General features: G+C 37.0%; 1 protein-coding gene across 3 annotated transcripts in view; it reads left to right on the top strand.

The window, feature by feature from the left end:
• MTMR2 (myotubularin related protein 2) overlaps positions 1–18,645 on the top strand; it is a 95,801-nt gene that overhangs the window by 71,071 nt on the left and 6,085 nt on the right. For all 3 annotated transcript variants that reach the window (XM_055283341.2, XM_055283342.2, XM_055283344.2), the window contains 6 exons: positions 216–299; positions 7,464–7,613; positions 8,354–8,542; positions 10,310–10,495; positions 13,349–13,555; positions 16,807–16,899. In XM_055283341.2, the coding sequence (XP_055139316.1) occupies positions 216–299; positions 7,464–7,613; positions 8,354–8,542; positions 10,310–10,495; positions 13,349–13,555; positions 16,807–16,899 (909 nt within the window). The remainder of the gene's footprint in view (positions 1–215; positions 300–7,463; positions 7,614–8,353; positions 8,543–10,309; positions 10,496–13,348; positions 13,556–16,806; positions 16,900–18,645) is intronic.

The raw sequence follows: 18,645 nt of genomic DNA, 5'->3' as shown, positions 1-18,645 counted from the left end.
GGCAAGTGTCTTTGCTTTTTTGTATGCTTAAAAATATGTAAAAAAAATAGATTTTCAAAATGATAAAACAAAAACTATAATACAAAAAAGGATGCTAATACATAAAATGTTCTTGCAGATAAATAAATGAAAACTTTAGATATATGGATACATTTCTGATTCATTACCTTCGTGAATATCTTTTTTAGCTCTTACCATTGTTTACTTTTTTGTAGCCTCTTTTTGCTTTTGAATACAAAGAAGTATTCCCTGAAAATGGGTGGAAGCTATATGACCCTCTTTTAGAGTACAGAAGGCAGGTATGTACTTTCTTTTCTTTCAATTTTAGTATTTTGTATTCTTTTCATTACTAAGAAAACTGGGTGGAACCATGTACGAAAACCAGCATATCTCATACCACAGTAATTCACCACATTAAGAGATTAAAGCAGAATTCAATCTTGAAATCTGTTTTGGTATATCATTCTTCCTATTCTTCCTTCAGGATACCACTTCCCAGAGAGTCTCTATACTGCATTACTTAAGCCTCACCCTAAATAGTCTTTTCTTTATTTTTAACTTTCCTCCTGTCCACTATGCTTTCTTGAGAATTTAAGACATACTGATTATTTCTTGGTAATCGTTAGATTTGTTATCTAGAATATTCTAGAATTCAAATATGAAAATTCTTGAGCTTTTACTTTTGTATTTAAATTTCAAACATAGCATTTTAATTATAACGTTTCTAATTTATTGTGGTTTTGTTTCACAAAGCCAGGTAGAGGTAAAGAACCACCACCAGAGAGCTAAAGATATCTAAATGACTTGAAGTGGGGTTTGTTACCACACTTACATGTGGAAAGTGAAGTTGAAATTTCCTCCTTCAGTTATAAAGTTCATTGGCAAAATATGAAATAGAATACAAAATTAGTGGGAATCAACTAAAAGCCAAGAGTATACAAGAAACATGTTAGGAAATTCATGCTAACTCCAAAATCCAGTGTCAGAAGATGACTAAGCAACCAAAAAGTCTAGCAAGTGTCTTTAGAAATTATAAAAATGAGGACTACTCTTTGGGAATCTGGGAAGAAATTGCTGTCCCAGGAGCATTCAGTGTAGAACTTTGGAAAGCAGATGAGGTAACTGTGTCTAAAGAAAAGAGATAAATTATTACTGAAAAGAAAAAATAAGTTGAAGTGTAAATGAACAACTATACCCATACAGAAAGAGAATTATGAGATTAGGAATTGTGGCAGTAAGAATAGAGCATTGGCTTCTACATAAAATGGTATGGATGCTATATGGTCTTTGACTTACTAGATGAATTTGTTGGCTTTTTTTTTTTTTTTTTTGCAGAATGAGAAACTGTCTCTGAGTCAACTAAAAGGTCTAATGGAGAGGACACTGTATTTGTAGTTAGAAGCTGTAGTTTTAAGATTTCTTTCTTGGATATATTTTAAGTTTATTACAGAAGAAAATGAAGATGATCTCTTAAAATTAAGGACTAATGATAAAGCATCAGATTATTCACTTCCCCCCCTTTAAATTAAAAAAAAAAAAAAAGGAAGTGGTAATACTTGCATTCTGTACAAAATTCAAAAGGTCCAGCAGGGTATACTGAAAGGTAGGTTCTCCTTCCAGGACAACCCTGTGTCCCCCTAGCCGTTCCAGTTCCCCTCCCTTTAGGAAATGATATTATTGGTTTCCTGAGTTTTTTTTTCAAAGGTTTCATGTCTACAAAGCTTGTGTATGTATGTGTGGGTATTGTTTTTTTAAGCATATGTTAGCATGCCATGCACACTCTTCTGTGCTTTTGTTTTTTCATTAATATATTTTGGAGATGGTACCATCTTCAAACATATAGACCTTTCTTTTTTTTTTAAATTGAGATATTACTCACATACCATAAAATTTACTGTTTTAAAGTATACAGTCCACTGCTTTTTAACATATTCACGAAATTGTGCAATTACCACCACACTAATTCTGGCACATTTAGAAGACTTAGTTTTGAATTTTAGCTCTAGTTCTTACTCTCACACTCAGATGTAGGCTCTTGAATGAATCATTTATGGCACAGTGCCTTCATTTTTTACTTGGTGATAGATACCACGTTATGGGATGTTTGAAGGATTAGTAACATATAGAAGGGCACTTTGTAAACTGTAAAAATCTATCCAAATGGTGATGATTATATTTATTACATTGTGAGGCTCTGAAAAACAGATATCATGACTGGCTTTATCATGTGCTGCCACTAAAAAAATGAAAGCCACATTCATTCAATAGATCTACACTTAATAGTGTTAAAAGAAATTAGACTATATCTCTTCAAAAATGGGCATAGGCTGGGCACAGTGGCTTACACCTGTAATCCTGGCACTTTGGGAGGCCGAGGCAGGCAGATCGCTTGAGCCCAGGAGTTTAAGACCAGCGTGGGCAACATAGTGAAACCCCATCTATACAAAAAATAAAAATTAGCCAGGTGTGGTGTGCACCTGTGGTCCCAGCTACTTGGGAGGCTGAGGTGGGAGGACCACCTGAGCCTGGGAGATCAAGGCTGCGGTGAGCTGTGAACATGCCACTGCACTCAAGCTTGGGCAATAATGAGATGCCATGTCTCAAAAAATAAGTAAATAAAATAAAAATGGGCCAGGTGCGGTGGCTCACGCCTGTAATCCCAGCACTTTGGGAGGCCGAGGTGGGAGGATCACGAGGTCAGGAGATCAAGACCATCCTGGCTAACAGGGTGAAACCCCGTCTCTACTAAAAATACAAAAAATTAGCCGGGCGAGGTGGTGGGCGCCTGTAGTCCCAGCTACGCGGGAGGCTGAGGCAGGAGAATGGCGTGAACCCCGGGGGGCAGAGCCTGCAGTGAGCCGAGATCACGCCACTGCACTCCAGCCTGGGTGAAAGAGCGAGACTCCTTCTCAAATAAAAAATAAAAAATAAAAAAATAAAAAAATAAAAATAAAAATGGGCAAAGCTATTAATAACCATTTAGGTTTGTCATATAGGAGAATGTTTCTTTAATTTACTCTTGAAGGAGATATACAGTATGTAGTGATTATAGACAGGACTATGGAATTTGTGGATAAGGCCAAGAAAAATAAAGTCATCAGTCTGGGCACAGTGGCTCACACCTGTAATCCCAGCACTTTGGGAGGTCAAGGTGGGAGGATTGCTCAAGCCCAGGAGTTCAAGACAAGCCTGGGCAACATGGTGAAACCCTGTCTCTACCAAAAATACAAAAATTACCCAGGTGTGGTGACACATGCTTGTAGTCACAGCTATCCAGGGGGATTGAGGCAGGAGGATTGATGGAGCCCTGGAGCTCGAGGCTGCAGTGAGCCATGAGTGTGCCACTGCACTCCAGCCTGGGTGACAGAGTGAGACCCTGTCTCAAAAAAAAAAAAAAAAGGAAAAATATCAAGTCATGGGTAAAAATTTGTATAAAGATAATGAGCAGTCCAGTGCAGTGGTTCACACCTGTGACCCCAGTACTTTGAGAAGCCAAGGTGGGAGGATTGCTTGAGCTCAGGAGTTCGACACCAGCCTGGGCAACATAGTGAAACCCTCTCTCTACAAAAAATACAAAAATTAGGCGTGGTGGTGCATGCCTGAAGTCCTAGCTACTCTGGAGGCTGATGTGGGAGGATTGCTTGAGCCCCGGAGGTTGAGGCTGCAGTGAGCTGTGATTGCACCACTGCAGTCCAGCCTGGTGAAGAGTGCAGAGACCTTATCTCATGAAACGAACAAAAAAGATAACGAGCACGGTCTCCTGCAGAAATACCCAACATAAGTTACATGCATTACTTAACAAACTTGGAAAAGAGTCATTTCAGTCAAGGGAAACAGAATTTATCCTTAGAACTGGAATATAAGTAACTAAGAAAGCCATAGTCCTTTCAGTTTGTTTGTATAATAACTTGACCCTGACAAGTGGATACTGAAGGGCAGTGATTTTACTTGGAGAGTAGATATACACCAAAGATCAATAATTGTCAGAATATTTTTAGTAGTCTACAAAGAGAGTGTCTGAGGGCTAGCCAATTCCAGTTTTCTGCTTGAAAGGCAGTTTTTAGTGAAGATAGGTGTGTCGGCTTATCTAAGAATGAGGAGGACAATAGCCATGAAGGTAATTTAAGTCAGTGGTTCTCATTCCTACCCCACCCTGCTACTTACCTGAATAATGTGACATACCCCATGAGAACAGTGGTTCTCCTGGTAGTGTTTTTACAAGGATATGGGAAGTGGGGTGGGAGAGAGACGGGAGTACCTTTCTGGGTTGGGGGATGGTACATTAGGCTCTCTGATGTATACTTCTCAAGTGATCTTTTAGCTCCGACTCCATGTTTTCTAAGAAAACTTCAGAAACTAATTTTGCTTCATATGGAAACTTCCTGTGGTTCACTGATTTATTCATTCATGCATTTATCAAATTCATATAATACCTTCTAAATACTAGTGGCTAAAATATGAAACAAAATGATAAAGTCCAGGTTCCCAAAGAGTTTGTGTTCAATGGAGCATTCAAACAAATAGATTAACAATTACAATATAATGTAATGAATAGTCTGATAGAGCAAGTACTGTAGGGAGAGAACATGAGGCCATCTGGGAGCTGAAAGACGTTTGATATAGACTAGACCAGAGCATACAGTGGCAAGGGAGAGATCTGGAGAAAGCAGGATTGTAGAGGGCTTTGCTAAGTCTGGTAAAGGGCTTCATACTTTATATGAAAGGCAATAGGTAGCCATTGATTTTAAGCAGAGGAATGACATAATCCCTTTTGCATCTTAAAAGATTACTGTGGAGGCAGTGTAGAGAATGGATTATAGAGGGACAGGAGAGAAGTGATAATGGCCTGAATTAGGGAAGTGGTGGTAAGAATTGAAAAAAGTGAGCAAACTTCTGGTATTTCTGGAGGAGAAATCATAGAAATTGGTCACTGACTGGATGTAAGGGATAAGGGAGGGGGAGGAGTTAGAGATGATAACCAAGTTTCTTGGTTGAATGCTATCTCTTTAAACTCGCCAATTCACTGTACTTTTTAGTACCACATGTGAAAAAATATATATAAGTATATATATAATATATACATACATAAAAAACATGAAATATATAATTATATATATTTTTTCACGTGCTATAATAAAAAGTACAGTGAATTGTGTATATATGTATATATATAAAATATATAAATTTTTAGAATCTCGCTCTGTCACCCAGGCTGGAGTGCAGTGGCGCGATCTTAGCTCACTGCAACCTTCACCTCCTGGGTTCAAGCAATTCTCCTGCCTCAGCTTCCCAAGTAGCTGGGATTACAGGCATGAGTCACCATTCCCAGCTAGGTTTTGTATAATAGAAACGGGGTTTCATCCATGTTGGCCAGGCTGGTCTTGAACTCCTGACTTCTAGTGATCTGCCCACCTCTGCCTCCCAAAGTGCTGGGATTACAGGTGTGAGCCACCGTGCCCGGCCAGCACATGAATATTTTGTTAAAAACCTCTAATTAAGCCTTTTACTTCTGGAAATAAGTGATGGGTAAAAATCTGTATAAAGTTAATGAGCAGCCTGGTGCAGGGTTTAACTTTCATCTTGAAGTTGTCCAGAATATCTGAAGTCAAGGAAATCAGGAGGGAGGGAAAGATGTAGACCACAGGGAGCAAGATGGGACCAGGCTAATTATATGGGGTAAACAGGATGTAAGGTACTAATGAAAGAACAGTTAGGGATAAATAGAAGCGCTATTGAGAGTGTTTGCTGGAAGGGAATTTTCTTTCTTAACATCCTTCTGGGTGTTTGGCAACAGCTTGAGAAATACTTCTTTAAAGGAGAGTACATTCTGCTCTTTGAGATTTTTACAATTTAGTGAACTACGAGAGTAAATTTTTCTTGAGAAATAATGTACTTTTATATAAAAAGGATAGATTTGGAATGCTCCTGGAATTCTCTACTACTTTCTACTGTATAGCTTTGGCCAAATTACAAACTGTGCCATAGTTTCTTTATCTATGAAATGAAGTTAATGAAACCCGAGTACAGTAAAATGTATCTGTGTGTTTGGGTGTAAAGAGGCTGGCAAAGTGCCTACACATAGTAGATGCTCAGTAAATGTATTTTTCACTTTCAATTCTGTCTTTTTCTGTTTGATAAGAATTTTCAGAGATCATAAAATTTAAGATAGATTTTCTTAAGTCCAACCGTTTAATATAATAGCTTAATTTTGTATACAGTGAAGGATGGAAAATTTCAGTTGTCTTATTAAGTAATCCTATATGTGAAGTAGTACACTATTTATAAAATAGCAGATATTGAAGGAGCACAAGAGCTCAATAGTTGATGTTTTTAAAAATTGTTTTAAGCATTTTTCTTGCCTGTTGCCTGTTGTCATTTTGCCTTCCATTCCTCCCTTACTTTTCTAATATATTTTAGATTAGCAACATCCATTAGTACTATAATACCTGAGTGAAAAATGTACTTTACATATGTAAGTGATAGCTGTGTATGTAGCACTCTGGTGGACACTTGGTGCCTGGCTTCTGATATTTCTTTGTATAGATGAATGGCAACAAAGTCAACCATCTGGTCAAACTGAATGAGACCCTGTACTTTGGGAGGCCAAGGCAGGTGGATCACCTGAGGTCAGGAGTTCACAACCAGCCTGACCAACATGGTGAAACCCTGTCTCTACAAAAAATACAAAATTAGCCGGGCATGGTGGCGCATGCCTGTAATCCCAGCTACTCGGGAGGCTGAGGCAGGAGAATCGCTTGAACCCCAGAGGCAGAGGTTGCAGTGAGCTGAGATCACACCACTGCACTCCAGCTTGGGCAACAAGAGCGAAACTCTGTCTCCAAAAAAAAAAAGGGAACATTTGGCCAGGTGTGGTGGCTCACGCCTATAATCTCAGCACTTTGGGAGGCCAAGGTAGGTGGATCACGAGGTCAGGAGATTGAGACCATCCTAGCCAACCCCATCTTTACTAAAAATACAAAAATTAGCCCAGCATGGTGGCGTACGCCTGTAGTCTCAGCTACTCGGGAGGCTGAGGCAGGAGATTCACTTGAACCTGGGAGGCGGAGGTTGCAGTGCACTGAGATCACACCATTGCACTCCAGCCTGGGCGACAGAGCAAGACTCCGTCTCAAAAAAAAAAAAAAAAAAAAAGAATAGGAACATTTGAACTCTTACTGTTTCCTTCCTCCTCCTGAATATGCTTAGCACAGGCCCACACTCAATATTTAGTGAATTAATGTCTGTTATATTAACATCAAATTGGGTTCCACAAATGAATACGTATCCCTACATTAGAATATCTAATCCTAAAAGCCTGGTACAACAGGCTGACAACAGCTACCCCAACACTTTAGGAGATGGATAGTAGAGGTCAGAGAGATTGAACAGGATGGCTTCTGTCCTGGTGTCATTTAATATTTTAGTTATATAGTAATTTGTCTTATGTCTCATTTCACATGTAGGGAATTCCAAATGAAAGCTGGAGAATAACAAAGATAAATGAACGATATGAACTTTGTGATACATACCCTGCCCTCCTGGTTGTGCCAGCAAATATTCCTGATGAAGAATTAAAGAGAGTGGCATCCTTCAGATCAAGAGGCCGTATCCCAGTAAGTAGGAAGTTTGGATGAGCCTTTTCAAGTGCTTTTTTAGTCAACATAATGCTGAGATTAATGAGTGGGAGAATGGATTCAGGATATAAATAGCTATAGCAGCAGGTCTTTCGTGGGGATATTGGAGATTTATTTATTTAGTAAAGTTAAAACTGGAAGAAAGACTTAAAGAGGCTTCTGGAGAGTGTGATATGGGTATTAGATAACTGCACAGAATTGCATGATTCTTCACTGAAAAACAAAGTTTGCTCTGTGTATTAGTCACTATTTATCTTATTGTATATTCTTTAGTCATGGTGATAAATGTTCTTTTTTTTTTTTAAGTCCTAGAAAGAACACCACCTTACAAATTTATAACTGGATCTTAGAAAGATGAGCTTAAATAATTTTAGGTACAAAATTCATAGATTCTAAAGGCTTTTAGAACTGAGCAGTTTTACTAATATATTAAGTGGGGTTTACTTAGCCCTGTTTCACAGTATTTTTTTCAGGAGATAACATTTCCCAATAATCAAAGACTTTCCTAAATCAGTATCTGCATAAGAATTAGACCAAGTTTTCCACATGCCAGAATTGGCTTGAAAGAAAGGTGATGATTTTTCCTAGCAGCCCCAGATGTCCTTTCATGGCCAGGCTTTGGATCCAATTAGAAAGCAGAGCTTTATTGAGTACTGTTTTTGAGAATTATAAACAGAGAAGTATGTAAAAGGTATGTTACCATTTTTTTCCTCATTAAGGTTTTATCATGGATTCATCCTGAAAGTCAAGCCACAGTCACTCGGTGTAGCCAGCCCATGGTTGGAGTGAGTGGAAAGCGAAGCAAAGAAGATGAAAAATACCTTCAAGCTATCATGGATTCCAATGCCCAGTCTCACAAAATCTTTATATTTGATGCCCGGCCAAGTGTTAATGCTGTTGCCAACAAGGTCAGATGGTCTCTTAGTAATTATAATTATGGTTTCATGGATCAGCTGAGTTTGGCAGGGCCACAGTGTAGTAAAAAGAGCTCAGGCTCTATAGTGGTAAAGGTATAGGTTCTAGTCTTGGCTCTTCAACTTGATGGTGTGATTTTGAGTTAGTTATTTAACCTCTTTAGACCTCAATTTGTTTATTGGTAAAAATGAGAATAATAATAGTTAACAGCATTGTTTTGGGAGCAAAAATCACTTAATAAAAAATAATGCATAACCCTTTGCTTACTCACATAATAACTAGGTGTTCAGTTATTCTTAGCTTCCCACTTCTCCAAAGTTGACAACTGAGCTTATGACTAACTGAAGTCCCTGTGTAGTACTGCTCTAGGAATATCGAATTAGTGTTCTCAGTGACTAGTGGTGCCCTCTTCTGACCGTCCTCCACCTGAATAGGTTATTCAGACTGAAGAACTGGCAGTTAGCTGTAGCTAATTGTTCCAGCAGAATAAATATTAGCACTGTGGAAACTGAAATTTTGGTTCAGTTGACCAATCTATAGAAGGAGGGAAGGAGAAGACATAACTACTGCAGCAGGTACCATTAATGAAAAGCGCTCATCTTTTCAAGTGTACATTTCAGTGCTTTTAGTGTATTCACAAAGTTGTACAACCATGCCACTACCTGACTCCAGGGCATTTTCATTCTATGTGTTTCTGTGACAGGTTCTGTATAGTTGTTACCACTGCTGTCTTTCTAGAATGTTGCAACAAATTTGAATTGAAAGTTCCTGTCTTATTCCCACTCTTCAGAAGTAATCCTTAACAGGTATCCATTGAAACACTGTTAATTCTATAATTGTGCCAAACGATTTCCCAGACTCTCAGTGTCAGAAAGGAAGCTGAACTTCTGTTCTTTCAGTAATTTGTTGCTGGTTATGAGTTGTTGGGTTTTGTTGTTTTCAAAGGTGTGGGTCATATGATCACTTAATTTTATATAATTTACTGCTCCAGTATTTTCCTAATTTGTTTCTATTAGGACTCTAAGTAGTATGATTCTACATGAGTTAGGTAGGAGATAGAATATTTTATTCATGAAATATAAAAAGATTAAGTCCAGAAAAATAAGGTTCTTCTTTCTAGCCATAGCTTATTTTGAACACCAAATATTTTCTCATTCTATTCTGTAGATGTAGATTTAAGTCTTTGAGAACATTGATGATGATAGCATTCTGTGCTTTTATCCTTGTTCTGTCTTTTTATTTAAAGAGAATTATGTGGTTAAAAAAGACACAGGTCATTTTGATTGCAAAGAATTTATTTCTCAGATATGAAGATTAAAATGAGGTGAAGAGGCAGGGAGGTGAAGAAGCATAGGTGAACCAGACATGTGGTCTCAGCACATGAAACTTACAGTCTGGTAATTTCAGTATATATGAAAGGAAGTTTTCTGTAAGAACTTATGTTTGGGTAGGACTTGGCATATGGGCTGGGAAAATTTAGTGCTTTACAATGTTTAAATACCTTCCTATGTGTTTCATATTTAATTTTAATAATGGCCACATGAGCAAGTCAGAGTACGTATATATTCATTTTGTATAGAAGAACATGAGGAAGCGAGTGGTTGTGCTAAATAAGTTGTCCCAAGCCATCCACATTTTCCTGTGGAGTTTTCCTGGTCTCCAGTAATATGTATCATCTTTTATGCTATTGGATATTTTATATCACTTGTTTACAGATGTGCATTCATTTATGATTTTCCATGATGTGTGCTTTTTTCCAGGCAAAGGGTGGAGGTTATGAAAGTGAAGATGCCTATCAAAATGCTGAACTAGTTTTTCTGGATATCCACAATATTCATGTTATGAGAGAATCATTACGAAAACTTAAGGAGATTGTGTACCCCAACATTGAGGAAACTCACTGGTTGTCTAACTTGGAATCTACTCATTGGCTAGAACATATTAAGGTGGGTGTGTGTTACTATATCCCAAACAAACACTTTCTCTACCCCTTTGTTTATATTAGCTTTTTACTTATAATTGAAATCAACATGAAGGTACCTTTCTAAACAATGAAAAATGGGTAAATGCTTTGATACTTGGAACTACTACTGAATTTTAATGTTTGAATGAATTGGTTTTTTATATTGTGCATTTGGTTATGTTGTACTTCTTTTGTTCCCCCTCTCCCATCCTATCTGAATTCGAACCATCCTTCAGATTCCAGTTCATATTTCATTTCTTCCATAAAGTCTTCCCAGATTGCATCCTTTTCCATTTTCTCTGAACTCTTTACCCTGTCTTTCCATCTAATCAGGAACTAGCCTGTACTTTGTTTGCTTTTGTGTGTCAACCAATGTATATTGCTAATTTATGGAGACCAAGACTGGATAAATCCTATATATAGTTTTTTGTCCTCTCAGAAGCTAGGGCAGCACTATCCGTGTGAATAGGTACCCAATAAATATTAGTTGCCTGATTTGTGAAGTTAAAACCATTCTGATCAGGGAAATGAGGTGGAGTGATTTGGTTGCATGAGCCACACTGAGTGCTAAGTCATTCACAGAGCACATGTCAGTGCTAATTTACCTAACATGCTAATTTAATATGCTTATATTTTCAGATGTGGTCTGTCAGTAACATAACTCACCAAAATATAGGCTTATGTAACCACATATATAAATATTATGAGGCAATGGGAAATGCAGTCTTTCATGTTAAGAAGGAGGATACTTCTACTCACATTAAAATCTCTGAAGTTCGGCCGGGTGCAGTGGCTCACGCTTGTAATCCCAGCACTTTGGGAGGCCGAGGCGGGCGGATCACGAGGTCAGAAGATCGAGACCACGGTGAAACCCCATCTCTACTAAAAATACAAAAAATTAGCCGGGCATGGTGGCGGGCGCCTGTAGTCCCAGCTACTCGGAGAGGCTGAGGCAGGAGAATGGTGTGAACCCGGGAGGCGGAGCTTGCAGTGAGCCGAGATTGCGCCACCGCACTCCAGCCTGGGCAACAGAGCGAGACTCCGTCTCAAAAAAAAAAAAAAAAAAAAAAAATCTCTGAAGGTCAGACAGAATTGAAGAGAAAACCAAACTGAATAAGAATTTTAAATAGACCATTTTTACTATTGTTTCCCTTTGAGAAGCTTAGAAGCTTGAAAATCACCAAGTATAAACACTACTCAGCATGTTCATGTGGCCCATTTATTAAATTATGTGATGTGTAAATATACAGCCTTAGGCTTGATATGGAACTAACATAAATCGCTGTGTTTGATTCTGAAAACTCCAGATATTTAATTTGCAGTTTCAACATGGTCTCTAAAAGGCTGACTATAACAGAATCAAATTTCCCTAGAGGTATAAGACATATAGTTGGGCTAAACTACTTTATTCCAATCCTTATCACACAAAGAAAGTTTATTCACTCAATCACTCTCTTCTGGTCTCTGCTGAAATACCACCTTTCTGAGAGAGGCCTTTCCTAGCCTCTTTACAAAACAAGAGTTCTACCAGCATTCCCTATAACTTCTATGGAGCGTTTTCACTTATTGCCATCTAGTATACTGTATATTTCCTTGTTTATTTGTGACTGGTGGGCCTTGCCCAAATAGAATGTAAACTTCAGTAAGCAAGAACTTTGTTCCCTGCTGTATGGCCCGTGCCTAGAGCAGTATCTACCTTCTAGTAAGGGACTCCATAAATGTTTATTTAATGAATGAATGAACAATTACTACTTAGGATAACTCTTCCTGATCAATCTTAACTAAGCCTTTGGGTTAGTGATTCTTAACTTTGTATATGCACTAGAATTATAGGTGGAATTTATTTAAGATACTGAATTAGGATCATTGGACAATGAGGTCTAGGCACTTCAGGCTTACAAATGACTCTTGATATACAGTCAAGATCGTCATAGTACCCCATTTCCAGAATATGCTTATAGCTGTGATCAAGGGGAGGTTATCGTATTTCCAAACTTAATAATCTGTTTTCTTTCATTCTCATCTATGTAGAACTATACTGTTTTTCAAGTATAATACAATATGGCCATTGCAGAGAAGAATAGGGCTGTATTATCTTTTTTTTTTTTTTTTTAAGATACCATACTTTTGTGTTTCTTTTTTGGTTATATCTAATTATGTTTAGTTTTAACTCAAGATCGATTTCAGAAAAGGTAAGTTATTTTGCACAGGATTTCTGCATATTTAGAAAAACAAGAGGAAGTTATTTTAACAGATTGACATATTAATCTGTGAATTTTTATGCATAGCGTTACAGAAAAGTAGCTCACTCTAAAGTTTATACTGTGCTTGCTGTATGCTCTGTGACATAAAAATCTTTAGTCAAAACAATACAATAAATGCTACAGAGTATTTTAAAAGAGGTCCAGTATTATTGCTTTCAGGTACTTATCCCAATTTGGTTTAAGCATTGTTTTAAATCATAAAAAGGCTTCAATTGCCATATCAATTATTTTTATTTAAATAGATGATGGAATATTTGATTCTTAGGAACAGATCTCTTTAGAACTTTTCTAAGAAGAATCTTACACCATGATTTATTTAGCACCCAAAGGTACTTTTGATTTGGCTATTTCACTGGGCAAATTAATAGGAGTCAGCAATTATGAGGTTTTTCTAGTTTTAAAAGCAAAATTTATATATCTTCTACCATTAAAAAAAATTCTTCTTAGGAAGGGACAAATGTTTTTCCTCATGTTATTGAAATAATGATCCCTCATAAGCTGTATTAGTAAATTTTGAAGAAGGAAGTATTTACCTTGTTTAAAAACAGTTTATTAAAAAATCTGTTTTCCAGCTTATTCTTGCAGGGGCTCTTAGGATTGCTGACAAGGTAGAGTCAGGGAAGACGTCTGTGGTAGTGCACTGCAGTGATGGTTGGGATCGCACAGCTCAGCTCACTTCCCTTGCCATGCTCATGTTGGATGGATACTATCGAACCATCCGAGGATTTGAAGTCCTTGTGGAGAAAGAATGGCTCAGTTTTGGACATCGATTTCAACTAGTAAGTAAGGAACCTTGACTTTTGATATATCACATGCATCTCATGCCAAGGCATGTGAAAAAAATGTGTTTTTTAAAGTAAGATATTCATCTGAAATTGATCATTTATCTAGTGGGGTAAACGTGTTTGCTTGTTTTGGAAAGCATTAAGATATCCCTAACATGACTAGTCTGGAGCCAAAGCTAGCTATTTGCCAAGCGTCTGACCCGGTCTGTTCTGTGATCTCCACTGGGAAACATCCGATATCATTCAGTGATGTCCACGGGTGTTTCTGGGCAGGCGTTTTCCTAAATAATTGAAAAACTTTTAGAAGGGTCTTTACCCAGATGCTGTCTGTAATGTTTACCTTTAGTATCCAGTAGTTACCAGAGTATACTAGCAGTGTTTATACAGTTGTCCCATGGTATATGTGGCGGCTTGGTTCCCAGATCCCATGAACAGGCCAAAATCCACACATATTCAAGTTCTGAAGCTGGCCCTGCCAGGACCATGTAAAGTCGGCCCTCTTTGTATGTGGGTTCCGCATCCTGCATTTGGCTGAAACAAATCTGCATGTAAGTGGACCTGTGCAGTTCTAACCGTGTTGTTCAAGGGTTAACGGTAACTTGAAAGGAACAGATATTTAAAGTTAGTCTGCTCTTTTGAACTTGAACTGTTAAATAAAATGGGGTACCTGGAGTGTTTATTCAGATGGCTCACATTTTGCCGTTCGCTACACGATGTACTTATCATGAAAAGGCCATTTAAAACAAACTCGTACTTCAAAGAATCAAGTTTTAGTCAGCCAAAGCTGCACATGTTCATATAAATGTGTTCAAAATCAAACATTTTGGGGTGTTTGAAGTTGCTATGGATTCCTAAATTGCTAACTCTGGTTACCTACTCCCCCCCCGTTTTTTTACCTAGTTATATTCTGAAAATAGAATTTTGACAATTAAAGGGCATCCAGTCAAGAGGATTTGCTCATAAGGTTAATGTAGAGTAATGATTCTCAAACTTTTTGGTTTCAGGACCCCCTTTACATTGTTAACAATTATGGATAGAACTTTTTTTTCCTAACTCCCCAAACTTGTTACCCAGAGAACTTTATGTGAGTTATATCAATATTTGCCATATTGAAAATTAAATTTGAAAAAATTTAAAAATATTTCTTAATTTAGGAAATAAGCTTATTATATATTAACAGAAATATTTAAATGAAAAAATAATGTTTTCCAAAACAAAAAGTTTAATGAAAAGACTGGCATTGTTTTACTTTTGCAAATTTAATGAGTTTGGCTTAATAGGAGATAGCTGAATTTTATATCTATTTTTACCTTCAATCTGTTATGTTTTGTTGGTTTTAAGTATATGAAGAAAATCTAACCATATACAGATATGTAAGTGGAAAAGCAGAAAGTATTCTAATAGCTTTTTCAGGGAATTGTAGATATTCTTCTTTGATACTATGCCAGAACTTGATAAATGGTAGTTTCTTAGAGGTTAGTTGTTACATGGAATCCAAAATCAAGTTAATGAATTTTTTTATCATTAAATTCCATTGGTCTCACTTCCATTTTGAATAGATCTTTTACCCATGTGTGGTTCTGTAACATCACATATTGGTTATGTGGAAAATACGGGCTTATTGAGTTACACAGATCTTCCAAATGTAAATGCATTTCATCATATAATACCATAAAATCACACTTGTTAATCATCACCATTGATTTTGTCAGAAAAGCCTTCAAGTATTTTTAAGCTCATTATGGTGGGCAAAAGTTCACCAAAAATTGAGTTTTCACTCAAAAGCTTGGATTTTTTCATTGACAACAAATATTGCCAGCTGTTTTCCTTTCAGTGATAATTCACATTGTACATTTTCAAAAAAAAAAAGTCTTTAAGTCTTTCTAACCACAGTGCATACATTAATTTTTCTTTCAAGTAAAAATAATGAGAAAGTGCTGTCTCCTACCATACTACATGCAGCAGCAAAGAGTTACACATATTTCCCATTTTGTCACACAGACCATTAAAAAAAAAGTGTACTGAAGGGATGAGATTTAATAAAATTAGTAATTTTTACTGCCTTGTTAAGTACACTGGCATAAGAGAAACGGACTTTTTTTCTTTAATTTAACTGTGTCTGGTAGGGTAGAATACAGTGGGTACGAATGCAGTTTTAATTATAAGCATTGGCCTGCTTGATGCCTGCAAAGGCACCAGAAGTTCTATCCTTCATAACTTCTGCATCATTAGTGCAAATGCCAACACACTGAAAAAGGTTAATAATGTCTTAATATTATGAAAACAGTTTTGACCTCACAGCCCTTGGATGTTTGTGGACCACACTTTTAGAATTCCTGCTTTGGGGTAAGGAGCAGGATTCTGTTTTCAGTTATCTGAGTCAAAGGTCCTCAGAGGAAATAACTGAGAAACTAGGTAGATGACTGCATGCTTGGAGGGTGGATGTCAAGCATTTTTGACACGTTTTCTAAGATGTGTGCTAATATGGTTCCTCCTGATGAAGACACATTAGTGCTAAGATAGGATGGGGTACCCTTCACTTGGTGGTCAAGATATTAACAGAGAATGGTGCTTTCTGAGGCCGGTGTCCATGTAACTTATTTCTCAGAGAGAAATGAAAATCTCCAGGACAAAAATCTGGCCTCTGAGTTCTGACTGCTTCCATCTTTTATTAGCAACCTTTTAGGATCTGGGTTTATTAAACAGAGTAGTAATTCATATTACAAGCACTTGTGTCAGAAAATATCTGAGCAGTTTGCACATCAAAATGTTAGATTTCTGCTTGGCAGGATAATGGGTGATTTTTTACTTACTTTGCAATGCTCTTTAAAAGACTTTCTGAAAATTTTTATGTATTTGAGACAGGGCCTTGCTTTGTCATGCAGGCTGGAGTGCAGTGGTGCGACCGTAGTTCACTGTGGTCTTGTACTTTTGGGCTCAAGCCAGCCTCCCACCTTAGACACCTGAATAGCTAGGACTACAGGTGCATGCCACCATGCCTGGCTTTTAAAAATTTTTTGTAGAGATGGGGTCTTGCTATGTTGCCCAGACCCATCTCGAATTCCTGGCTCCATGTGATCCTTCCACCACAGCCTCCCAAAGTGTTGGGATTACAGGTGTAAACCACAGCACCCAACTTTGAAAATTTTTAGACTACTGACCAATTATTATTTTTTAAAAAAATTATTTCCATCAAAACATGAAAAATCCCCTGAAGTTCATATATTTCACTCTTTTTGCTTCAGAGAGTTGGCCATGGAGATAAGAACCATGCAGATGCAGACAGATCGCCTGTTTTTCTTCAATTTATTGACTGTGTCTGGCAGATGACAAGACAGGTAATTTATCTGGCCTATCTATTCTTACACATCTCCTTTCAGTTTTCCTGTCAGAGTGGGGAGATTTGGTCACTGATTATCCTATAAATCATTAAATGGAAATTCTTGTAACATCTCCATGTCCATGTGAGAGCTATTATTTATTGTCACATTATGAATCAGGTTAAAGATTAACACTTGAAAATTTGATTCTATTAGTATTCCAATGAGTAGCATTGATAATAACTCCCGAGAGGTTTTATCCTTTGTTTTGAACAAATAGTGTTAAATAGGCTCACCTAGAAGCTCATTTATATATTGCTAAGAGTGGAGAAAAAATAAGCTAGGTACTACAAGCAAAATAAAATCTTTTAAGTAACTTTAACTGTTAATTTTTTTTTTTTTTAATTTCAATCTGCTTCTTCTGAAAATTTTTATTTTAAGGGAAAAATGTTTATATAGAAAGCAACAAGGGAGGCACATATCACATCCAGTTCTTTTTATTTTTTGGCATAGAGAGAACTATTATGGCTTTTAGAACTTCTAACAAGTTTATTTGAAATATTAATATAAATGAATTTAATCTTTTGGAAAGAGCAGAGGGGACTGAGAAAACACCTGGTTTATTGTGAGATCACTTTATTAATGAGGCGACGGGTCATTGTCTTAAAAATATGACTGAATTCTGACTCAAACCATCTCGAAACCCTGTTGGATGCAGCTCATTGGGAGATAATTATTTACCCAAGGGTTTATTAGACCCCAAAACAACTGGAAGTCTGAATTGTTTTTACTTAGATTGCCATATGAATTTAAAGTAGGGCAAGTGCTGGCTCTGCCTGGCTTTGGATCATATTTATTTAGGAGCATATTTTTAGCTTCAATAAAATACTATTTATTTCAATACAAGAAAATTAATGGTAATCAGGTGAAATAATCATCAATTATATATTTAATAGTCCCTTGCCTCCATAAACATTTCTACTTGGGTGAATTATTTAGAAACTGTTGAGTTAAATGAAGCATTTTCGTAGCTATGACTACAATATGATGACACTAGTATTTTAGCATATATACTGAAAAGGTGTATACAATTCAGTTTTGGTTTATAAATCAGACCTCTGGTGTGTTGGGAGGTAGGAGGAAGAAAAGGTGCAATGTTTAGTACTTTCTTGGATTAGGTTTGACTTTTTCCTTTGGAATTGGCTTTGAGGCAGTACATCAACTACCTAAGTCCCTACAATCCTTTTTTGGATGTTTGACCCAAAACATTAGGACCCCACTTTTGACTATTACCATATTCAGTTTTAAATAACCTTTGACTCTTGGCAGAAATCAAATTCACCATCAAAGGAGTAGGAAAGCTCTTTGAAACTGTGGTACTGTTGATGGTTGTGTGTACTGCTTTCCAAGGTGAATACCTTGAAGGAAACAATGTGTTTGAATGTATCGGTTCTGATACGTTTGCTAGAAAAAAAGCACATTTACCAATTTCTTGCAAAGAAGAGTACATGATAATCTACAGCCAACCACCCTGAATGCACCCATCTCATCTGATTTTGGAAGCTAAGCAGGGTCGGGCCTTGTTAGCACTTGGATGGGAGAAGAATACATCATAATACATTTCTTCCTTAGTAATTTTAATTTTGGTAACTTTTTATATGCTGTAAATCTAAAAGTAGTTTAACCCTAATTTTGAGCCTGGCACTAAATAAAAGAAAATCAGTTTAAATCTGTATTTTTTTTTTTTTTTTGAGAAGGAGTCTC

The sequence above is a fragment of the Symphalangus syndactylus genome, chromosome 6 (assembly GCF_028878055.3).
Source record: "Symphalangus syndactylus isolate Jambi chromosome 6, NHGRI_mSymSyn1-v2.1_pri, whole genome shotgun sequence".
Classification (NCBI taxonomy): Eukaryota; Metazoa; Chordata; class Mammalia; order Primates; family Hylobatidae; genus Symphalangus; species Symphalangus syndactylus.
The sequence above is the reverse complement of the archived record's forward strand: the minus strand, read 5'-3'. Positions and strand labels throughout refer to the sequence as shown.